Raw genomic sequence first — 23712 nt, forward strand, 5'->3', positions numbered from 1 at the left:
AGACTTGTGTAATAAGGCTCTAAACTGCGTTATACGTGAAAAAAAACCTTGAAAAAAAAATTGCTCAGCCGTGACCGATTTGCGACGGCGCTCGCTTGAGATTTCTCTTATAGAAAAAAACAAACTTTTTTCTGTCTGGGAGCACAAGACATTCGTACTATTTTACCCATGTACACGGTGGCATTATGTTGTTCCGTATAAAATTATATATTATGAATATCTTTATTCCAAACAATCTTCCACTCACCTTAATATAATTCGTAAATGTAAAATGTAAGTAAATGTCACTTTAAAAAATCAAGAAAATCTTGCACAACTCGAGTCCCCTTAAACAAAGTTCCCCAATAAGCGACAATGTTGCCGTTCTTTGTAAATGGCCGCATTTTTCTAATTCTAAATAGGGTAATCTGGTGGCACAACATAAAGACCAATTGTATTGATTCTCGATAAGATTTTGCACAACCGTACATTATCAGGACAAAGTAGAAATGAAAACAATTAAAATGCACGAAGTAGAACACAAGCGCGAGTAAAAGGTGATACGAATAAGCTCTATATCCACAGGCACATGATCACAAATAAATATGTGAATGACGCAAACACAGTAATAATGATGCCGTTATTAACGACAGTAAATGGATATCATCAACTCCGCCACAGTCCTGCAAGAAGCGCTTCACCTAACGCTCTTGAGCGACCGATAGAAAACGAAACGGCACAAAAACTCCTCCGCTGTTTCCATCCATGATGTCGGGAAGGTGACCAAGATCTGCAGGGTCTGGCTTGAACTCAAAATTCTGCACGAGCGAAACCAGAAAAATGAAGACTTCCATTCGAGCGAGCTGCTCGCCCAAGCAGTGACGCGGAACGACCGAGAAGGGAATCACGTGATGAGATTTGACGAACTGACGCTTTTGTTCAAATGGCGCTCGGCTTTGAATGTTTCCGGGTTTTCGAAAACTTCGGGGTTGTTGTGGATTGTCCATAGGTTAGCGCGACATACAAGAGAACAAGCCAACAATAGTTTTAGTCTGGTTTTGCCTGAATTGTAGCCCCGATGGGCTTTCAAAAACTAGAAAATGTTTTTCATTTATATATAGTTAAGTGCTGGCCTTCAGTCTGCTAATTTCAATAATGAGAATATATGGACCGAAGGTCCCACTAACCAAGTGTATCGATCAATGGCAGCCTAGAAAAACAATTAGCCTACAGTGAGACTTGAACTCAATGAGGTACACAGGCTTCCAAGGAAGCGAGACAAACATGAGTAAATGTTTGTTACGCTCTGTTAGTAAAAGCGTAAATACGTAAGCTTATAACATTGGTAAAAACCGGCTTCCGAAGGGCTAGAACACAGTTGTTGAACACATATGTGTGTATCTTTTATTGAAAAATATGGTACTCGTATTAAACAAAAGTTCGTATTCAATATGAAGTCGCTTGTACCAACAGAATGTAGAAAACATTGGCGTCATGGATGTTTCTCGACTACTGTATGTCCCTGGTAAGCCTGTAGCTCAGTTGGTGGAGCGATGGTCACAGAATGGCTGGAGTTGTAAGCTAGAACCCCTTTACAGGCTGGTCATTTTTCTAGCCTGTGTTGCTTGCATCATTAATCAACAGTTTGGTTAGTCTGCGATGGTTTCGGTGTACTAAAAAAAGCAGCTTCTGAAAAGGCTAGATTACAGTTGTTAAACCTAAATGCGTGTATATTTCATTATTAACTTATGAACTAAAAGTTTAATGTGTCTAAATACATTTTATATTACTACCAGTCTACTCAATTCTATTAACTTCCGATTATGCAATGTGGAACATGTTTTCAATATACCGTTTTTTATGGAATTTATTCGAAATGTTTGGTTTCAACCATAAGTCAGATAGGCGTTTTGTAGTCGTTGACGAACTGATTGCGATAATTGTGCTTTAACTCTTGGTTTATTTGGTATCATTAGGAAACAAAGAAAAAAACATATTTTACTGTTATTCTTGGCAAAGCGTTATCCCATGAGAGTGGTGTCCTGTGTTGTTTTATGCGGACCGCTGAAGGCGCAAGAGTGCGAAAACGGTAGAGCTCCTCAATAAACGCGGAGGTATATGGCAAGTCTTGCTTGTGTGACATTGCAACAGGAGCCTTTTCTAAGAAACGAAGTAGAAAATAAAACAATTTACTTTTAACATTCTATTGCTTAAATCTTTTATTATTTTAACAGCACGCTTTGGGAACTTATTTAATGGCATACAGCTGCATATGAGACTAAAAAATTGCCCGATTCATTCAATATTAATCTAATTTTGTTTTTGAAAGTCGCAATTCGATTCAGACATTTACTTTACAGTAGGATAAGGGTTAAAAGAAAAACATTAAATTAGTTTATATAAAAAAGTTGTTAAAATAGAAAATAATATATTTTTTAGTCCTATGACCAAAGAGTCTTTATATAAATGATGCAATATTTGTTTAATGTTTTTATCAAATTTAATTTATTTGTCCATGTTGCTGATGCAAAAAAATATAGCTTGCGTAGGTCGGTGGTATTAGGCATAAAAGGCATATGAAATTCAAAATCACAACAAATGGCCTACCGATTGTTTGAATAGTCTCAGCAAACATTTTCTTCTGAGTTTCTGGATAATGTAAGAAGACCATAATCGCCCAACGCAAAGTGCTGGTTGTTGTTTCAGTTCCAGTCGTAAACAATTCGCATACGTAAGAACTTAACTGAGGGTCCTAAAAAAATAGTAAACAATACTTCTTTGATGATTGAAGAAAATTGTAGCGACCGAACGGAGCGATTTAATAAATAGCAAAATCTGTAATAGGTTGATTAGTTAGGTCGTCAGATAGTTGCCAAATAAGCGCTAGGGCTCGTGCTTGATTTGGGACCAAACATTTGAACAAAAGTTGGCTGTTTAACGAAAATTTATTATTTCAGACACCTGTAACTATAGTTTTCCAATAAGTTTGTTAACTTTCTTATAGGTAAATTTCAAAGGACAAACAAGCAATAGCACTTACCGAGAATTAACAAATCACAAGGCGGTAAACTTATATTTCTTGATGCCTTTTTACTTCACTGTGTACAAAGACTAAACGTGTACCCATTGAAATTGGTTCGGCAACCTAAAGTAGCTCGCACATTTACTGATTTATAAGCATCTTCTTAATGTGGATTAAATAAAAGTAAGATTTTTTCGTCTGGGCCGGCCAACCGAACAATTGCCTGATGTAGAACAAACAAGTTATTGTTTGATAATTTTTTTACATTTTAAATATTCTTTCAACAAACTAAATGACCTTTTTCCCATGTGGTATATCATCTTAGAGAATTCAGGATCGCTGTAGGAATAAAGTTTTCCAAAAATAACGCTGCAGATATTGTTCGACACGGCTTTCGTTAATATGCTCTGCGAAAATAAATTAGATTAATAACGGATGAAAGGTTAAAAAACAGAGCATACACGTTGTTTCGATTCCTTTTAAAGTGTGGCAGACAACTTTTTTTCCCTTAAAATATAGACCTCTCTTACAGAAAATAACCAGCCCACTCTCGATTTTTGTAATTATTTTTAAAACTGTCTTAAATAAGTTTTTATTTAGTAAAGGTAATCATATATCAAATGAAATTAACCATATACCAAATCTATTATCCCCGTTAAATCGCATAAACCCACCAAAAGGTCAAACGGCTTTCCATCGTAACTTAGTATCACTTGACTCAAATATTGGACCTCTTCTAGCACCCTTTCCTCCATACTTCGCTTGCCAACCCCAAATCTGTCAGATAAAGAAAAAAATAAGATAAAGTGCGATAATTGTACATAAAGTTTAACTGGTTAAATTAAGCTCTACGCATATCTGCAAACATAACAGAACTTAGGAAATTAAATCGAAATTTTTGTTTATTAAGACCTACCCACACAAAGTCATCAGGCCAAACTTTCTTTGTGAGATGTATTCACTTCCATAATCACGTAGAATAATTCCATTTCCCTGATTCAATAGATGGATTATTGCGCTTTCAGGGCGTCCGGAAAACGAATCTTTGTTCTTCACGTAAGCCTTAACAAATAGTAGAATTGAGGATATATCCAAAGAGGATCAACTTAAATTTAACTTTTCCACATTCTCTAATTAATAAGCATAGTGCAACATATTGAAATCGAAACTGACAGCTCTATATTGTAAAGTTTTCAATATGCCATCTAAATAAATAGAATGAGGAAAAAAATAACAATAACCATCACGGCAATTTCAATGCGATTTAAAGAAATTATTATTTTGTAAGTTCTGTGCTTTTATTTAAAGTTTACCCAAAAGCGCTCGCAGTATACCCGGTGGATGTTTGAATATAACGTTGCTTTTTCAAACTGATTTTGCCGAAAATTTATAATTTGCACCCCAAAGAAGAGAAATGATCTTTTCTAGCATATGTGGGATCAATTAATTATACTTCGTGGTAGAATCGATTTCGGCCAAGGTATAGATCTCGATTACGGTCAGTCCTATTTATAGTAAATAGGCTTCCAAATTTATAGTAAATAGGCTACCTTAACAAAATCAAATTAAAAAGGTTTCGCTCGCTAAAAACTGTTAACACCTTTTAATCTCACCCGCTAATAAATTACCAAAAAGCAAAAGCAATCTTACAAACCTGTTGAACGCTTTCCAAATCGTTTAGGATTAACGAGTTGCTCATTCCAATTTTCACTTGCGTAATCGAACCGTAAGTGTCGCCCCATTTTTGAAACTGTCTTTGGGGTAAGTGGCCTATCCAGGGTAAGACCCCCAGAAAGGGTAAGCCCCTCGGGCCTGGCGGGGGTCTTTGGGCCGTCGGAACCAGTAATAAGTTGCAATAAAAACAACACCGGTCAAGAGAAGATTAGTTAACGTTAACATTTTTCTTCCTTTGTAAAGTATCGCAGTTTTCTGCCAATTGAATATTATAGGTTAAAAACAACAAATTATTTCAAATATTTTAAACTAAAATTCATTAAACCACGAAATTATAAGTTGTTACCATTTTTAATTAGGGAACCGTCATACTTTTAAAGGCATTGATATAATAGGCTTGTAAGAAACTTGGGTTGATTTACCCGCTTTCTTTTTAGCAACCTAGAGGCGGCAGTGGCCGCTTCTTTACCCTGATTTTACACTTCTAGTATATACGTGACACAGGCGAACTGCCTTCAGCCAAACAGGGTCGCTTCTTATATAACAAAAGTCACGGGTCTAGAGCACGGTACCAGTTTCACGAGGCGTCTGCGGCATGTTTTGTTCATAATGCTGTTGTTTGCGGTCGTTTTCGGCGAGAAAGGGCCCTTTCTGCGTATATGTTTTCTTCCGGTTTAAAGTAAACAAGCTTTCCTCCGACATATTAATTTAACAAGCTTAAAACTGATGGTTATCAATGAACGCTCCTGAAGAAAATTTTTTGCGCAATAAAATTTTCAGGAAACTTACTTTTTCAAACAAAGCCTAACAAACACAACAAAAACTTTGCCTTACTTGGCCTAATTTGGGGACAAAAGAAAGAAAGCCAAACTCAGGCTCGACTTATACGCGCAAAGTGACATAACGCTAACGGAATTCCAACGTGTTTGCACTCGCGTCATCACAAGCTACGATTAGTTGTTTATCACGTGATTGCATGTTTTGAGTGAAATCCTGCATTGTGACGTCATAGTGTCACGTTGTGCTGATGAGAATTACGTTTTTACAGCTTGCGGCGCTTCTACTGTGGGCTGTACGGACACAGTTTAAAAACTGTTAGTGATTGCTTCACTCAAATAAAGTGATTTCGTTAGCGTTACAATACTACAATACGGTATAAACAAGCCTTTGTAAGACTGCAAGTGCACCCGTCCCATTAACACCAACTGCAGCCGACTCATTTGATACCATTAGAACAACGTGTTATTTTGTATATATTTTTAACACGTGAGCAATTTAAAAAATGCTAGGGGACCGTTGCATAATTTTTTTTTAAAAGTTTGAGAACCACTGGTTAAACCAACACTGCATTACGTAATCGACGCGCGTGAAACGGTCAGTTCAATGACACCTCTCAAACGCCTGTTTGTGGCGCGAATGGAGTTGTGTCAAACACGTGTTCTTGTGCGATGGTGCGTTTACATGAGATGCGATTTGTCAGACTTTGGAACTATTGTTTGACCTTTACCCGACTGACATGACGATTCACCGGGCTTCGCTTTCGAATTCCGCTGCCAAGTTGCACTAAACACGTGTTTAGTCATTACGTCTTAATATGCATGATTTACGCAATTTCGAAAATAACTGCCAGAAATTATCGTTGTGAGAACACAAAGGTCTGATAAAGGCAAACGGAAATATACAATTAACCAAATAAAATAAGATTGAAATCGTATTTTGTTAAAACAGAACAATAAGTTTATCAACAAGAGCATATATTAGCACAACCTTCTCCAAGTTTCTGTAGGCCTATACAGTGGCGAAGCGGGTCTAAAATTTTGAAGGAGGCCAAAAAGTTTGAACTTTCTGTTTAGCCTATACCATCGTATTAACTGCCGTAACTAAACAACATATCACAAAGTACGAATGGAAAAGGCGTATGCGGCAAAAATCAAATCAAAGGTGAGGTGAGATAAAACTAACTTTGCAAAGAAAAGGGGAAAAAGGCTATAACATATTATAAAACTTTTAGAAACAGCAATTTAACCTATTGTAAAAATACCTAAGCATGTTAACGGAACAAAAATATGTTATAGGCGGGGTTTTTGGCGGCGAAAGTATAGCTTTCCTCTAACTAAATTTTCTGTTAACCCTTTTTCCCCCAAGCTTTTTTCGGTACATAAAATTATGATTTACAGTTGAAGTGGCGGGATTACGCTGTTGCTTGTTTTAACTTTTCGCTAGTTGAGCAAGTCAATTAAGACTTTGGAGCTATCACGGATGTTTTTCAAAACAACAAACATAGTCGTTTTTTAAAGAATTTGCTTATGTGTTAACAAAAGCATTTCCAAATGTAAATATGAATATACACCTCCGATAATTTTAGGCTTGTTAAAATAGTATGACTTAAGAAGGCTTGCTTACTTAAAACCAAATGAGAACATACAGAAATAGTCTTTTCTCCCCGAGAACGTCCGCATACTACGGCATTACGCACAAAATGTGTCGCAGACGTCGCATGAGGCTTGAACCTTGCTCTAGTCTGCCGAATTGTCTGACTTTTGCCCCAGTGCCACAGTAACCTCGCGCCGGATATTTTCTCTTTTCATCATGGAAATCTAAAAGCGCAGACCCGTGGCTTTTGTTATATAAGAAGCGACCCTGTTTGGCTGAAGGCAGTTCGCCTGTGTCGTGTACTGAAGATCGCAGCAATATTTACGCAGGGTAAAGAAGCGGCAACTGTCGCCCTAGGTTGCTAAAAAGAAAGCGGGTAAACCCAATTTTATGAATGCTCTTAAAAGTATGATAGTTCCTTAATTAAAAATGATAACAAATTATAATTTCGTGGTTTAATTAATTTTAGTTTAAACGGTTTGAAATAATTTGTGGTTTTTAACGTATACTATTTAATTGTCAGAAAACTGGGATATTTTACCAAGGGAGAAAAATGTTTGAAAACATTTATCTCGAGCAGTTAACGTTAACTAATGTTCTCTTGGCAAGTGTTGCTTTCATTGCAACTTATTACTGGTTTCGACGACCCAAAGACTCCCCGCCCGGCCCGAGGGGCTTACCCTTTTTGGGGGTCATTCCCTGGATGGGCCAGTTACCCGAAAGAAAGTTTCAAAAATGGGTCGAGACATACGGTCCGATTATGCAAGTCAAAATTGGAATGAGCAACACGTTAGTCTTAAACGATTTGGAAAGCGTTCAACAGGTTAGTAAGATTGTTTTTTGCTTTTTGGTTAGTCTTTGGAGCTGTGCAATTGAAGGGTTTTAGTAATTAATTTTTAGTAAGCGAAATTCCATATATAGGACTACAGACTATAGCAATTAATATTGGCCGAAATGGAATTTACTACGAAGTATATAATTAATTAATCCCACCGAGCACATATGCTAAGAAAGATCATTTCTCTCCTTCACTGCACAAATTACTAATTTTCGGCAACAACTGTTCGAAAAGGCGACATTACATGAATATTCAAACAATAACCTGGTCGACTGCCTGCGCTTTTGAGAAAAGTATATAAATGAAAATTAAAAATTTTGAAGGTAACATTTTCATAGCATTTTTGGTGATAGTTAGTGTTTTTATTTTCATTATTCGGTTTATTTACATGGCATATTGAAAACTTAACAGTTTAGAGCAGTCAGCTGAGAATTCGGTATGTTGAACCGTACTCCCTAGTTAGAAAACGTGGAAAATATGAAGTTTATTTGCCCCTTTTTCGGTTATATCCTCAATTCTCTTACTTTGTTAAGGCCTACGTGAAAAATAAAGATTCGTTTTCCGGACGCCCTGAAAACGCAACAATCCATCTATTGAATCAGGGAAACGGAATTGTTTTACGTGATTATGGAAGTGAATACATCTCACAAAGAAAGTTTGGCCTGATGACTTTGCGTGGGTATGTCTCCATGAACAAAAATGTCGATTTAATTTGTTCAGTTTTGTTACTGTTTGTAGACTCGTGTATATAGAGCGTGATTTTATCCATTTAGCAATTTCTTATCGGGTTGTTCAAATTGTTTTCTTTATCTGACAGATTTGGAGTTGGTAAGCGAAGTATGGAGGAAAGGGTGCAGGAAGAGGTTCAATATTTGTGTCAAGTGATGCAAAGTTACGAGGGAAAGCCGTTTGATGTGTTGGTGGGTTCATGCCATTTAGTGATTGGTTATTTAATATATAATTATCTTTACTTAATGAAAAGCCAAGGTATAGGTAATTATATAAAAAACATTACAGAAAGTGAGAGTGGGCTGGTTATTTTTTGTAAGAGAGGTCTATATTTCAAGAAATAAACTTGCAGTCTATCACATTTTTGGTGTTTTAACAAATTCGAAGCAACGTGAATGCTCTTTTTTTCGATCGTTTATGTTATGAATGTACGCCATTTCTATGTTATGAATTTAATTTATTTGCGCAGAGCATTTTAACGAAAGCCGTGTCGAATAATATCTGCAGCGTTATTTTTGGAAAACGGTATTCATATAGCGATCCTGAATTCAATAAAATGATACACCACATCGGAAGAAGGTCAGTTAGTTTGTTCAAAGAATATTTAAAATTATTTAAAAATAATAGCTTGTTTTGGCTACATCAGGCCATCAGCCGGTTGGCGACCATGAGGGTATAATAGAATCCACATTGAGATGCTTAAAAATCAGCAAATAAGCTTAATGCTTAAGGTTGTTTAATCACTGGGCACACGTTTCGCGTGGGCACACCGGAATGTAAGTTTAACGCCTTGTTATCTGTTGATTCTCGGTTAGTAACATTTCTTCTTTTGTCCTGCAAAAATTACCTATAAGAGATCTAACAAACTCATTAGAACACTATAGTTACAGGTGCCTGGAATATTAATTTTCGTCGTTAAACTGCCAACTTTATAGACAACTATACTAACAGTTTTCACTTGTGTTCTAATTTTTGGTCCCAATCAAGCATGAGCCCTATAGCGCTTGTTGGCCAACCAACTGGCGACCTAAATAATCAACCCATTACAGATTTGTTGATCAAGGTGTGAATGAGGCTTTTCGTCAACTCGCTGCTTTGCCTTATTTAATCAAGCTTCCGTATTACCGAAATATTGCTGAAGAACTTCGTAAGGATATCGCAATCGTCATAGGTAAATTGACCAATCTATAATGACAGAATTATGTATTAAGAATGTTCTAAACGTATATAATTTGTTGCAGGTATGGTGAAGCATATTATTGGTGAACACAGAGAAACATTCAATAACGACAATCAAAGAGATTTTATCGACGCTTTTATTTCGAAAATCAATGAAGGAACAGACAAAAGTTTTAATGTAAATATAAAAAAACAATTTTTCTTTTTTGCTAATTTTAAATCACTCCGTTCGGGCTCTAAAATTTTTCTTCAACCTTCAAAGAAATATTGTTTACTATTTTGTCCAGGACCCTCAGTTAATTGGTTACGTACGGGAACTGTTTGCGGCTGGAACTGAAACAACAACCAGCACTTTGCGTTGGGCGATTCTGGTATTCTTACATTATCCAGAAACTCAGAAGAAACTGTTTGCTGAGATTAATCAGACAATCGGTAGGCCATTGTTGTAGTTTTGAGTTTCATTTGACTTTTCTGTTTTTATTCGACCATCCTTTAAATTAGGTATAAATCTTTGATATTTGAAAACTTCAGAATAAAATAAAAACATCAGATGTGCATCAGCAACATGAACAAATAGATTAAATCTAATGACAACATTATGCGAATATTGCATAAAAAACTTTGGTCACACGATTAAAAAATGTGTATTTTTATTTTTTTTATAAATTAATTAATTTTTTTTTATCCCCAATCGTACTATAAAGTAAATTTGTGAATCGAATGGCTACCTTCAAAAAACAAATTAGACTAATATAAATTGAATGAGATATTTTTAGAAACACTAGCAACCGTGTGCCACTACTAAAGTTTCAAAAGCTTGATGTTAAAATAATAAAAGATTTAAGCAATAGAATGCTAAAGGTGAATTGTTTTATTTTCTGCTTCTTGTTTTAGGAAAGGCTCCTGTTGCAATGTCACACAAGCAAGACTTACCATATACCTCCGCGTTTATTGAGGAGCTCTACCGTTTCCGCACTCTTGCGCCTCTCAGCGGTCCGCACAAAACAACACAGGACACAACTCTAGCGGGTTATCGCATTGCCAAGAATACAACAGTAAAGTATATTTTTTCTTGGTTTGCTTAATGATTCCAAATAAACCGAGGGTTAAAGCAAAATTATTGGAGTAAGTGTGTTAACTATTGCAAAACGCCCATGTGGCCTAGTTGAAACAAAACGTTTGCATAAATTCCATGAAAAAATGTTAATGTTGAAAACATGTTACACATTGCATTAATGGAACATAAATTAAACTCAGCAGACTGGTAGTAATATAAAATATATTAAGGAACATTAAAGCATTAGTCTATAGATTTTCAATAGAAGATACACATATATATGTTTGACAACTGTTATCTAGCTTTTCTGAAGCTGCTTTTTGACCAATGATTACGGCGTACGTATTGTTCCCTTCTCATTCTGATAGCATCGGTTGGTAGAGCGACGTTAAGTAAACTCACTGCAGGCTTGTTCTTTTTGCTACCCTGCCTTGTCAGCATCATTAATAGACAGATTTGATTGTTTGGCGATGGCTTTCGGTCCAAATTGGTGCTCTTTCTGGAAATTAGCAGACTGAGGGCCATCACTTTATATAGTTTATATATATTTGAAAAAATGTTCCACTTTGCTTAACGCTTATCATGGCAGCAATTCAGTCTCAAGCATACTAAATCTTTTGATGGATTCTCTCACTACAGGTGCTCGCTAACCTATGGGCCATCCACAATAACCCGAAAGTTTTCGAAAACCCGGAAACATTCAAAGCCGAGCGCCATTTGAACGAAAGCGGTCAGTTCGTGAAATCTCATCACGTGATTCCCTTCTCGGTCGGTCCGCGTCACTGCTTGGGCGAGCAGCTCGCTCGAATGGAAGTCTTCATTTTTCTGGTTTCGCTCGTGCAGAATTTTGAGTTCAAACCAGACCCTGCAGATCTTGGTCGCCTTCCCGACATCATGGATGGACACCGCGGCGGAGTTTTTGTGCCGTTTCGCTTTCTATCGGTCGCTGAAGAACGATAGGCCAAGCGCTTCTTACATGACAGTGATGTAGCTTATGGTATCTATTTACTGTCTTGAATAACGTCCACAAATTCACGCTGCAGTTGTAATCAATTACTTTCGTCGGATTGAATTGGTTGGTTAGAATTTTTTATTTTAATACAGCAACTTTTGTTTCGTTTTACCCGTGTTTCGTAATTCTATTATGACGCCGTTGTTTCAACTTGTTGTGAATGAAACAATAAATCTATTTCAACAAACGAATGTGTTTATGAACATTGTGTAATTAGACAAACAAACGTAAAAAATCGGCTCTCTGCTTGTTCTAATGCTTTGTGCTGGATATGTGAATTCACCAATATTTTGCAGAAAACATAACCATCGCAATAACTTGCAAAGTTTACCTGAGGTTTAAGAGATTTAATAAAATGTGAAAATTCATCCAGCTAAAGCCAATTATTATGTATTTAATATTACGCTGTACAATTAAAAGTCCTTCTTGTTTCTAGCCTAACTATATAGTTTGAACTCCTGTGTTGAAAACACTAAAATTAAAGTGTTTCTTATAACCTTTTCTGCGCCCCTTTGGGAATTGTCATGTGCCTTGCGTCCCCCCTTAGATATTAAAGAATTGCCATACTAAAATAAATTCGGTATTTCTCGATAGCATATCAGTGAGACAACATGAAAGTACTAATTACGCGAAGCGCGAACAAATATGTGTTTATTAGGTTGGAATTGAGCAAATTTTAAATAGAAGAACTGACGCATAAGCACACAAAAAATTGCTTGTGCTTGATATATATATTTTCATTGAGCTGATTTTGACAAACATTGTGAAGGCATTAATTCAGCAGCTGTAAGGCTGCACAGAAACCTAAGATTTCGCCCGAAGCGCAAATATTAAACACTGCGTTATTTACTCTTTTGCAACAACACACGCTAACTAAGTTTAACTCTATTAAAAGACGAATGCATGTGAGACGAAACAGCTATGTTTCTGTATCGTCACTCTTGTCTTTCCACTGGCTTTTGAAAAAATAGTCCTATAATTATCAGTTGATTCCCTTATCGCCCAACCCGCACCTCCCGTTGTGATGCGACCAACGCCCACTTTTCTCGTTGGGTTAGAGTTCTGTGAAAATCGTCCCTTTGCACCCGTAACAGCATGTTCGCTGCTCATGAATATTGAAGATGTTAAAAGACAAACAGTTGCTCCAAGTGAAAAACACGAAATAACACGTAACACGTATCGGTCGTCGGCGCACTTCTGGGCGCGCGCTTCACACAATGTAGCTGCAGTGCGGGCCATCCTGAATGGGAGCATAGCCCTTCACCGATGCCTCTCGCTTCTGATCCTCATCGGCCAATGCGGAGCCTTTGTCAATCAGCTGCGGCGGCACAATGTTGATCTGGGCAGCTCCTGGGTGAAGGTGGGGCGCTTGACGCTCTGCGGGGACTCGATCTTCATCGGCTTGCCGTTGGCCATTAGGATCGCTGGAGGTCGAAGCCGCTGGCAGCCCTCGCGCCGACTCCCCAGTTTTACCTCTTCGAAGGCCACCAGCCGAGACTCAAAGTAACAACGCATAATCGGAATGTACTTGATATCCGTCTTTGTAATACAGCTGATCTATAGATTAAAGGATACAGTTGAAGGGTGTGTTGTGTGTTGGTATACGTCGAATTTGTTTACCTGTCCCGGGAGAGGCGTTGAAATCATTTGAATAAAAGAGCTCAAAATCGGAAGAGATTTTAGTCTTTTTGAAAATATAATTGGAGGAAGTGGGTTTTTTCCCTTCTGGTGGCGGATTGTGTTCTACCTCGGTGGCTTTTCTTCCGTGGTGATTTCTCGAATTCGTACATCAACTGAGTGAATAGGAATAAGAGATCAGGTCAACTTCAATTTTTCTCTTTTAAAAAGAAAAGATTGGACAAACGAGCGGCTAGACCAGTGCTCTTTAAATTTTTTCGGTTTGGTAAACCCTTAAAGTTGTTATGACGAACTCATTCACCCGGTTTACTAAACAGGTAAACTGAGGTTAAAAGATATATCATTATAAAAAATCATTATGCATTTCAATATCATCATGTCAATTAAACCGAGTGGAGCTGCTGAAGTTTTACACACTGTCGTCAGTAAGCTATGCCCCTAACTATATTTTTTTTAGTAGATGATTACAAAATCTTGAATTGCCCTATTTAGATGTTTTTTACAGCACGGTAGTCAAGGTTTACTTACCAAAGTTTTCCGTAAACCGACTCACTCGGCTTCTTATGCCAACCGGTCCAGTTTTATTTCCTTTACCTACAGACGGAATTTAGCTAACGCTCTTTTAACCAGGGCGTATAACATCGCCAACTCATATAAAATCATGCACGCTGAGTTTGCCACAATAAAGAACATGTTGATGGGCAGCGGATATCCTAGTACATTTGTAGACCGTGCCATTTCGCAATTCCAAAATATTCGCCACCATGAAAAGAATTCGGAAATTGCGCCTGTTACAGATGTGCGCTTTAGCGTAATGAAACTTCCATTTGTCGAAACGCTTTATTCAACGAAGCACAAACGACAAGGCTAAGTTAAGGTTTGTTCACGAAAAGTCAAAGATGGCTTTCTGGTTTGCCCTAAAAGATCCACCATAGCTATACTCCACAAAAACAACCTTCTGTACCGACTGCGATGCAGCTGCAACCAGACATACATCGGCCAAACGCAACGCAACCTAAAGACGCGTATGAAAGAACATCAGTCGTCACCTAAATCCGAAGTTTGCTCGCCAATCCTACACATAAGGTTAATTGCAATAAACCGGAAATTTTGGGTTTACGGCATGACAAATATTGTTTATATTTGCTTGAGTCTCTTATACTCTAACATCACAAACCAGAACCTAACATTGATACAACCTCGGCACCTTTATATCTTTTTAGTTCCTAGCGATACGCACTGACCCATACATCGCCTTCTTTTGCTGCTATTTTTTGTCCTTTTTTACTTTCTTTTTATGTTTTATCGCATTTGTCTTCACTTGATTTGTACACTGATGATGGCATGAGTTATTTCTGAAACGTCTGTAAATTGCAAAATGTCGATTTTATCGAATATTATGGCTTGCTTCAGTAGCATTTAAATATCCAGGTTTATGAACAATTGATGTCTGATAGTTGGGTTCGTTATTCTTATACCGAATACCGATATTTTGAGGCAAAAATGCCGAAATCCCATCCAAAACAAAATAACGTTGTGCAGCATCTATAACATGCAATAATCTCGATTTTGCCTAATTTGACGTCCCTATGTACGTGACCGTTGTCCACTGACGCGTGACCTAGTGCCGAACTGTGTGTTTTTAGCGTTTTGCAATTTATTCTATTTTGAAACGTTTTACAGACTATAGCAGCCTGAATCACCGCTTCGTTACATCGCGTGTTTCTGAGATTGGTGAATATACTTGACGAGCAATTATCTACCGAGTGAAGTGATTTTGTCTAGAAGAGTTTAGGTATTTTAGCGGCCTGCTCCTTTGGAGTCAGACACAAGGACCTGTAAGTGACTTAGGCAGTCGTCGGCTCTCGCATAAAGATGCAGCGCCTTCTTACTCGTAACTACAGCCCTACAATCGCTAGAGTTGTTACCACAGTCAAATTACCAAAAGTCATCAAATTGATAATTAGGTAATAATTTTAAGCGTAATAAATCGACATTGACTTTTGCTTCATAAAGCCTTCGATTTTAAATGCAATTTTAAGAAAAAATGTTTAAGAAATTTGTTTTAAGAAAAATGCCTTTTAAAGCAGATAGCTGTGAGCTACATCGCAAAACATTACTGTAACACACAAATTATTTTATTATTCCATAGGCACTACTATCGGCGTGTAGGACGATACTGCTCGACATCCGTATAAACAAACTCCTGTTAATGTGTTCAATTACGTTTTTTTTAGTTTTTTTTATTTAACTAGTTTATTGTAACTTTTGCTTCCAGTGCTTGTGTTTAATGTAAATTAAGTTACTCGTCCATGGGACAACAAACGAGTTTTCCCGGGCCACAAAATTTATGAGGGTCGAACTTATAAAATACAATGGACTGGTTGACACACATCGAAAAGTAACACTTTGCAAGGTAATGTCTTCCAGTTGTTTAAAAAAATATTTAAACATTTTTCACAGTACTTGCTTCAAATGCAGTCATGCAGTGCGGCGTCGGCAATTTTTGGGCGACCAATTACTTGTAGATAAGCTAATCACACTGTCAATCATATGTTATTGTGCGAGCGGCAAGTGTAATGCCAGGCGCATCGCCTTCCAAAATGCGCGAAGTGGTTACTAAAGAATCAATATCAACCTTAGGACAATATTCAGCAAAGTTACGCACCGTGTAATTGTCAAGTATTGGATACGCAATAATATGTTACTGGCTGTAGCAACTTTGCATTCTTTGCTCAAAAATATTTGACTACATAATAGAACACCTTTGCAGTAAGGTGACTAAAACATAACATTGATTTATAAAACCGACTGAATTGCCAACGCGTTGATCGCGTTGCATTTCACTCATAATATGGAAAGTTTTTTTGGGCACCAGCCTGTTTTTTGTATTGTTTCTTGTGTTTTATGTATAGTTACTAGACAAAATACCAGACGTTGCCCAGGCTAAATAGAATATGTATACCAGTTATTCTAACTGGTTAAAAAATAATTACATCTACAATAACCACGATTATATATACGATCTACATGGATTTTGTGTGGTTATGAAAGATCAATGTGGTAATCAGCATATACCCAAAAAGTAATGTTACGGATTGCGTGAGATCTTTGGAAGAGGCATAAATAATGTAAACATATTTTTAAACGGCAAACATTTTCCTTATGCCTAAACGTTTGTACTGCGTGTCATTAAATTGAAAAAACATCATGTGATGTGTTTCAAATCATGTCATATCGTGTGTCTAAAATCAGTTAACCTAAAACACCCCACAGCCTGTGTAGAAGCGGCATTAATGGAATGGCGTGTTTATTTATGTGACTTATCTGCGTAGCGTAAGTTCTGGTCTCCGTAAATTTCCATTATTTTTTGTATTTGGTTAAAACAGTGGCAAAATGAAAAATTAACGTATGACCTATCAATCTAAATTGCAACGTTGTGTTTTTTTTAAATGGAGCTACTAAACACACAACCTTGGCTAAACACATCTCGCATATTTTATGTAACGAAAACCCGTGACATATGTCGATAAAAATTACTAACAAATGTAAAAAAGTCGTAGCACCAATTGTTCAAATTGCGCGAAATTTGGAAATATAAAATACGTAAGTAAGCAAATACGTAATCCCGGTAGGTAGCATACTGCATCCAACGAAAAAACAATCCCGTTTGAAAAGTAAATTTGCTTAGTGGCCAACGCGCTGCACACGATATTTTGCAAACTCAGTCCAAATGTTGCGTCGTTTATACTCGGTGAGGGTTGCTGTAAGTTGTCTGTGAAAGTGTCTTAATACCTTATGAAAGAATCTTAAGGAAAATGCTGCAATAAACACAATATATTGCGAACTTACGCTCCATTTACGTTGGTAAAAAACTGCAAAAAGCCATTAAACGAGAACTATATCACACGTCACTTGGGTAAGCATGGCACACATCTTTTAAGTAACGAAAACCCGTAACATTTGCCAATTGGGAATAACTCTCAGACGTAAAACTCTAGGTTGTAGCAGCAATTGTTTAGACCTGCTTGATATTTAAGCAAATACGTAATCCCGGTGCTAAATTGCGTCAAATGTGAGAAAAATCCCCATTGAAAAAAATTCTTACTGTTAAACTGCTGCAAAAAACACAATATTTTGCGAACTCTGCCAAGAATCGCGTGGATATACACATCGCAAGAAGTCATTAGGCTTTGGCCTCAATCACTATCGCTAACGAACGGCTTAAAATAAAAATTCCATTCTTCGTAAATTTGCGAACTCTACCTAAATTTTACGCGGTAACAGGCGTCATTAAGTTTTTAAACATAATAGTCTTAGTTGGAAACATTAAAATTTTACTTTACCAAGGAAATATACTTACTTTTATTTTTTTATTTCCCTGCAGGTAATTGCGCTTGAAAAAAAGTTTTGCGCGGATACGTTAAACTTGGACTATCTTTTACTTAAACTCTGCCTAACACAAAAACTTCTAGCAATGGCCGTTTGCTGTCGACATTTGGGCGCCGCTGTTTTGGTCCTGAATTTTATTTCCCTGTTTGGGTTAATGGGCGGGTAGTTTGTAGTGTTAGCAATTGGGTTATGTTTGAAAATATTTGGGGAGTTGGTGATAGTTATAGGTGGGGCTTGGAGTTAGGTTAAAGATTGTAGCCTATAGGCCTTATTTTGGCCATTTAGGTCTGATTCCGATTTCGTCATTATTGCGACGATTAGGTATTAGTGCTATTTTCGCCTTATTCCTAACTGTCTTTTGTTCCGAAGTTGATATTGTTTTTATTTTGGTTTCAAGGCTGAAGTCCCTTTAAAGATAGGCAACTATAAAGCCTATATAACAAAAAAATGCAAGCGATTTAAGAAAAATACAGGTAAACCTCAAATTTCGCGCTGGCTTCGCCAAAACAAAATTATCTCAATTTATCCTCAAAAATTGTTAAAAAATAGAAATGTTTTTTGTGCTGAGAAAGTTATATCTAGGCTCAATTTTACAGGGCCCTAAATGATAAAGTTATTAACATTATACCAATAAAATAGTTATTGCCTCAATTGGTTTGATTCCAAGTAAATCCAAGTGTTATAAAATATAATGTTATATAGTCAATAGTCAGATATTACAAATTGGAAAATATTTTTTGTTTGTAGGCTGTGAAAAAAATAGCAAAGGTTAGGTTTTTTTTACGGTACAAAGAATGTATAGAATATAATTTTTTCTTCGAGGCAACTGTGTTAATTCATATTTTTATAGTGAGAGAAACGATCCAATGTAATTAACACAAGTGCTTGTCAAAATGTGTTCTTGGACCACCAGTGTGCCTCAAGAATTCTCGAAGTGTCCCAATTTCGGAATGCAACAAATCCAGAGATAAACATCTTTGCCAAAGTCTTAATCCGACTCACCCCAAAGCACACATTTAACGCGTTGACTTTAAAAAAAAATATTTTTAAGAGCCGGTTAGAACGGTATAGAAAGTGTGCCGCAAACCTTTTTTTGTATTTTTTTGATGTGACGCAAGTTGGCGAAGAGAAACACTGGTAATCCATGATTGATTGCGAACGCTGCGCCATACGGGCCCTGCTTTACACAATTTACAGAGGAAAACGTTCTTCAAATTGAACCCGAATGGGATTTGATAAGTGCTGATTTATAAATAGGCCTATTGGAAGGTCTAAGCAAAAAATGTACCGAAGCTTTTTCTCACGCGTCGAAGTGTTTCCGCTGATTGAATCACAGCGATTTTATTCGTGTGTTATACTGGATCGTCTAATTCAGTTCTTTTCAACCAGTGGGTCGCGTTTATGTAATTGTTGAACTGTATAATTCAAAGTAGTTGCATTTTAAATTATTGCTAAACAATTTGATCATATCTCATTGTGGGTTGCTCAATAAAACTTGCATTAAAAGTGGGTCGCGAACTGAAAACGGTTAGGAAACACTGGTCTAATTTACCGACTTAGGAATTGAACTTTTGTCCACAAATTGTAAATTAAACTACAGGTCAAACTTGTGCAAATCGTTCAATAATTGGGTTTTGAAAGGTTTTGAAATCGCTTTGCAGTTGACTAGAAAGTATTTAACTAATTCCTAAAGACATTCTATTTGATGGGCGTATTACTGACATCGACTGCTTTCTTTTTTAAACTTGGCTAACGTTTACAATTGAATATTGGAAAGTGTGCTTAAGTCTTCATTAAAACGATAGTTATTACTGGCGGTTGCGTTAACGATTTCTGTTTTAGTAAACTGAATCAAAGATCATGAACAAGTTGACTATTTTTTCCCTTCTCCTTGCTGTTCTTTTCTTGGTAAAAACCGATGGCCAGTTTCTTAAAGGTCGTTTTGGAGAGTAAGTAGGCATAAGTTAAAACGCCTTGATAAATTTTGGTAAGATTTTATTCGAGAGTACCGGTAGCCCTTTAGTGTTCTAAGTATATGTCATTTAAAAATGACTTGAGATTTAGTCCATTGTCATTTACAATCTATCTAATATTTAATAGGGAAAGGCGGGCAAAACGGACCCCTTAAGGGATAATTGCTATAATTCGAGTTTCGCGAAATATTTTTTGCTGAGTAGGGTGTCAACTAAAAGGTCTTACTGGAAGTTGATCCTATGCTAAAAAAACAACTCAAAGAGGCATACCCTCTGAATAAATTAACCTTTGTTGTCGATTTTTACACGGGGCAAAACGGACCCCTGGTGGGGCAAAACGGACCCCACTAATAAAATATATTATAATTGCCTTGTTGTGTGGAAATGCCGGATCAAGGATTTGTATTTAAGGGGCGCATAGATTTGTCACAAGTTGTGTGGCGCCTTACAGGTTAAAAATATTTTACACAAGTAGGCCGAAATATACAAGAAAACCACAATAGCACTATACTAAGTAGCATTGCATCTATATATAGTTACATAGTTATAAATAGGCCGTATACGTAAACTGCCTTATATTTCTCTTATTTTATACCAATTCGTAAGGATTAAAAATCATTGCAACTCTGGCTTAAATATAAAGCCTAAACTGTTTTACAATGATAACAATTAATTCAGGTTTACTATCACCAGTTTTTTATTTGTTTTCATAATATGAACTTTCATATGAAATTGATTTTGCCTTTACAATTGGGATGGCAACAAATATACAACATATGTCGTATATGGCCAATTTGACAACCCATAAAGCAAAGATTGTAAGGGTATATTCGATGTTACATTAGATACAATAACTTGCGACTGCCACTAAATTAAACTTTTGTTGATTTCCAAAGCCTTGCCTATTTAGACACGACGATGAAGTTTCTCGCTTACCACCAGGAAATCCTTCGTATAGTCGTGTAGCCTACCGAAGGTGAAAACGATTTAAGTTAATTATAAATTATGCCTTTACATCTATTTTTCAGCAATTCACCAGCTTCAGAAAAAAAGGAAGATGATGTGTTATTATATCATCTTTGGGGTATGTACTATACAATTTTTAATTTAATTTTTTTTTGTATTTAAATTTACTATTTGTAAGAAACGTTATGCCCAGTGATACCCGTAGTGCAGGGGTTCTTAAACTGGGGCCCATGGACCCCTTGGGGGTCCGTGAACTAATTTCAGGGGGTCCATGAAGGCCAAATTGAAATATTAGTGTGAAGTAATCCGTTTGAAAAGTAATCAAATTAAAAAAAAAATTAAAAAAAAAGAGTTTAATTAAAAATGAACTGTTTTACCACTGAATGTTAGACTCCTTTTTACTTAAATCATCAGCATATTTCTGACAGGCTATTTTATTGTAACGTCAATTTATGAGATCATTTTTAATAATTTCTTGCCTACAGGGGTCCACGTGAAGCAAAAAATAGTTTTGGGGGCCGTGGTGAAAAACGTTTAAGAACCCCTGGTAGTGATAATCGCTATAACTATTATAAAAATAATTCTTTTTTAATCGAAGAAAAAATGATGGACCTCCATGAGACAGATCATCAAAACGTTGACTAGTAAGTTGATATCGAAAGTCATTATTCGACATTAAACTATAGAACTTTTAGGACGTTCCCTTATTTTTATTGAATTTAAAGAAAACAATTTTCAGCAAAAGTGGGATAAAGCATTAAATATTTGGCAACAGCCAGCGAGTCATATTTTTTACTATTATTTACAATATTCGTTTTTAAAGTTATTATGTTTTATATGTTTCTAGATGCAAATTTGAAAGGAAAGATTCACAGCAAAGGTTCCTTTCAGAAAGCAAAAAATAAATTTGTGTATGTGTCATTATTATGTTTTTGACAAAATGTTTTTCTTAGGCGGAATAAACATTATTTTGATGTCATTTGAAATCAACAAACCAAAAAGATGTCCGAAAAAGTCTTATGGATGCACATGAACGTAACTTTTATTACCCGAATATTACAGTTAAAGTGGAATTGTACGTTAACTTTTCCGTTAGTGAAAACCTGATTTAAGTCTCGGTATACTAGCTAATAGCCAACAGAACTATATTGTCAAAACAGTGTAACAGTATAGAATAAAAAGACACAGTCAGGGGTTCAGGTTTTTTGAGCAGCGCTCCCTGACACAATTTGTCGAAACTTCACTATAATTTGTTTGGTATAGCAACACTGGTCTGCATAATACAGGAAGTGTTTTCAGAAACATAAAACCATCGCACAGATATTGCCAACACATAAAACTGCCTTTTTGTTTGATACTTATTTTCTTCAGCTAAATTTCAGTTTAGCGCTTTTGTTATGTAAATTAGGTAATATAGCGCCTTAGTTGCATATTTCTGCAATTACGATTTGTATCACAGTTATAAGCAGATTTCCTGTTATGATGACATTTATTTATTGCCATAGTGTGTAAGGCACATATTGGAGAAAAAAGATTTCCTTTAGGCAAAAAAAAGGACAAAATGAAAAGAAAAAGCGCGAAGTGCTGGATATGATTGCCTTTGAAGCAAATTTGTTTATTCGTGCAAATTGCGTTGGAAAAAAATAATGTTAAATATATAAAGAAAAGTTTTTTTTCCAGTGATTCCTTCGCGCTCCCTACTGACCTGCTAACCCCTGATGTACCCAGTTCAAGAATCCTTGTTAAGTGTATTGTGACGGTGCCTACAAGTAAATAAGTAGGATTACCTTACAACATATAAGTTGTTGCGACCAAGCAGCTCCCAATTCCGTTTTAACATAAACCAATATATCAGTGGTTCTCAAACTTTTTTCAAAAAAGTTACGCAATGGTCTCCTAGCATTTTTTTAAATTGCCCACGGTCCCGTTAAAAATGTAGACAAAATAACACGTTTTTTATTTGTATCAAATGGGATGGGTGCACTTGGTATCAATGGACGGATGCACTTGCAGCCTTATATAGTCTTGTTAATATCGTATTTAGCATTGTAACGCTAACGAAATCATTTTATTTGCAGTTTTAAAACCTTTATCGTACAGTTGCAGCGCAGCAAGCTGCAAAAACGTATTCCTTATTAGCACAACCACACTATCCACAGTTTGAGAACCACTGCAATACGGTATACAGTTTTGGTACAAGTAATTATCCATAGCATTATTTCATTCTACCGCGCTTGTTCAGCGTGTAGTGTAGTCCTTGGTTCTATGGCATTTATACCTATTGACGCTAAGTCACTCATTTGGGTGAACATTATTGACACGATTGTAACTTGCTTAAGCTGACTTGAATGCCTCGTTTACAAATTTGATTCTCAAAATTATTTTTATGTGTACAAAGGCCAATATCTTTTAGTTCAGCTAAAAAAATCTTATAGACACATGTAAAGGCAAAACGTGCGTGTAGTTATCAATAAGATTTTTTTAGGCACATACTGAGTCAATATCCAATTAATGATAATTAATTATTAATAGGACAAGTTGGATTTTCAATAAGCATGCAAATAAAGCAGGTGGATAGGAAATTCTGGTAGCAGTTTAGCTATTCGTTGAGGAATAATGCAAAAACGTAATCTAAATATCGTGCACTACGTCGCAATGAAAAGCAAGAATCGATTTAGCCATCGATGCATTATGTAATCAACAGGCGCGAAACGTTCGGGTCAACGACATCTCTCAAGTTTGTCAGACTTTGTATTTTGACCTTGAACCGACTGATGACAGTTCCCATAGTATCACTATCGAATCTCGTTACCCAGTTACACTAGTCACTTGTGTTAAATGCAGGTGCGGATCTAGGATTTTCGTTTGGGGGTGGGCATA

At 36.4% G+C, this 23712-nt stretch overlaps 1 protein-coding gene and 1 pseudogene across 4 annotated transcripts; one reads left to right on the forward strand and one right to left on the reverse strand.

The window, feature by feature from the left end:
- Positions 1-406: 406 nt before the first annotated feature.
- On the reverse strand, positions 407-4900 carry LOC146164629 (cytochrome P450 2J4-like; annotated as a pseudogene). Its single transcript, XR_014494492.1, has 7 exons — positions 4656-4900; positions 3918-4063; positions 3676-3778; positions 3250-3408; positions 2573-2731; positions 1964-2134; positions 407-993 (listed from the first exon to the last, which is right to left on the reverse strand). The product of XR_014494492.1 is annotated as a cytochrome P450 2J4-like (transcript).
- Positions 1954-12217, forward strand: LOC146164630 (cytochrome P450 2J4-like). Of its 3 annotated transcripts, none has more exons than XM_083381526.1 (9): positions 1954-2093; positions 8420-8565; positions 8704-8806; positions 9085-9194; positions 9665-9786; positions 9857-9972; positions 10082-10226; positions 10689-10849; positions 11491-12214. In XM_083381526.1, exons 2-9 carry the CDS (start codon positions 8552-8554, stop codon positions 11809-11811), a joined length of 1092 nt encoding a protein of 363 aa, XP_083237652.1. In that variant the 5' UTR covers positions 1954-2093; positions 8420-8551; the 3' UTR covers positions 11812-12214. The 3 variants fall into 3 exon arrangements, with proteins under 3 accessions (XP_083237652.1, XP_083237650.1, XP_083237651.1); XM_083381524.1 differs by lacking the exon at positions 1954-2093 and adding an exon at positions 7505-7871 and having other exon boundaries at positions 11491-12217; XM_083381525.1 differs by lacking the exon at positions 1954-2093 and adding an exon at positions 7505-7871 and having other exon boundaries at positions 10689-10854; positions 11491-11704.
- The last annotated feature ends 11495 nt before the right edge of the window (positions 12218-23712 follow it).

The sequence above is a fragment of the Ascidiella aspersa genome, chromosome 2, assembly GCF_963924565.1.
Source record: "Ascidiella aspersa chromosome 2, kaAscAspe10.2, whole genome shotgun sequence".
NCBI classification, from domain to species: domain Eukaryota; kingdom Metazoa; phylum Chordata; class Ascidiacea; order Phlebobranchia; family Ascidiidae; genus Ascidiella; species Ascidiella aspersa.

What these genes read in the sequence shown, in the direction of transcription:
- LOC146164630 (XM_083381524.1), top strand. Translation starts at nt 7,602, where the DNA reads ATGTTTGAAAACATTTATCTCGAGCAGTTAACGTTAACTAATGTTCTC. An exon ending in GGCCTGATGACTTTGCGTGG is followed by an intron (nt 8,566 to 8,703) that starts GTATGTCTCCAT and finishes TTTATCTGACAG; the next exon opens with ATTTGGAGTTGGTAAGCGAA. An exon ending in GAAAGCCGTTTGATGTGTTG is followed by an intron (nt 8,807 to 9,084) that starts GTGGGTTCATGC and finishes TTATTTGCGCAG; the next exon opens with AGCATTTTAACGAAAGCCGT.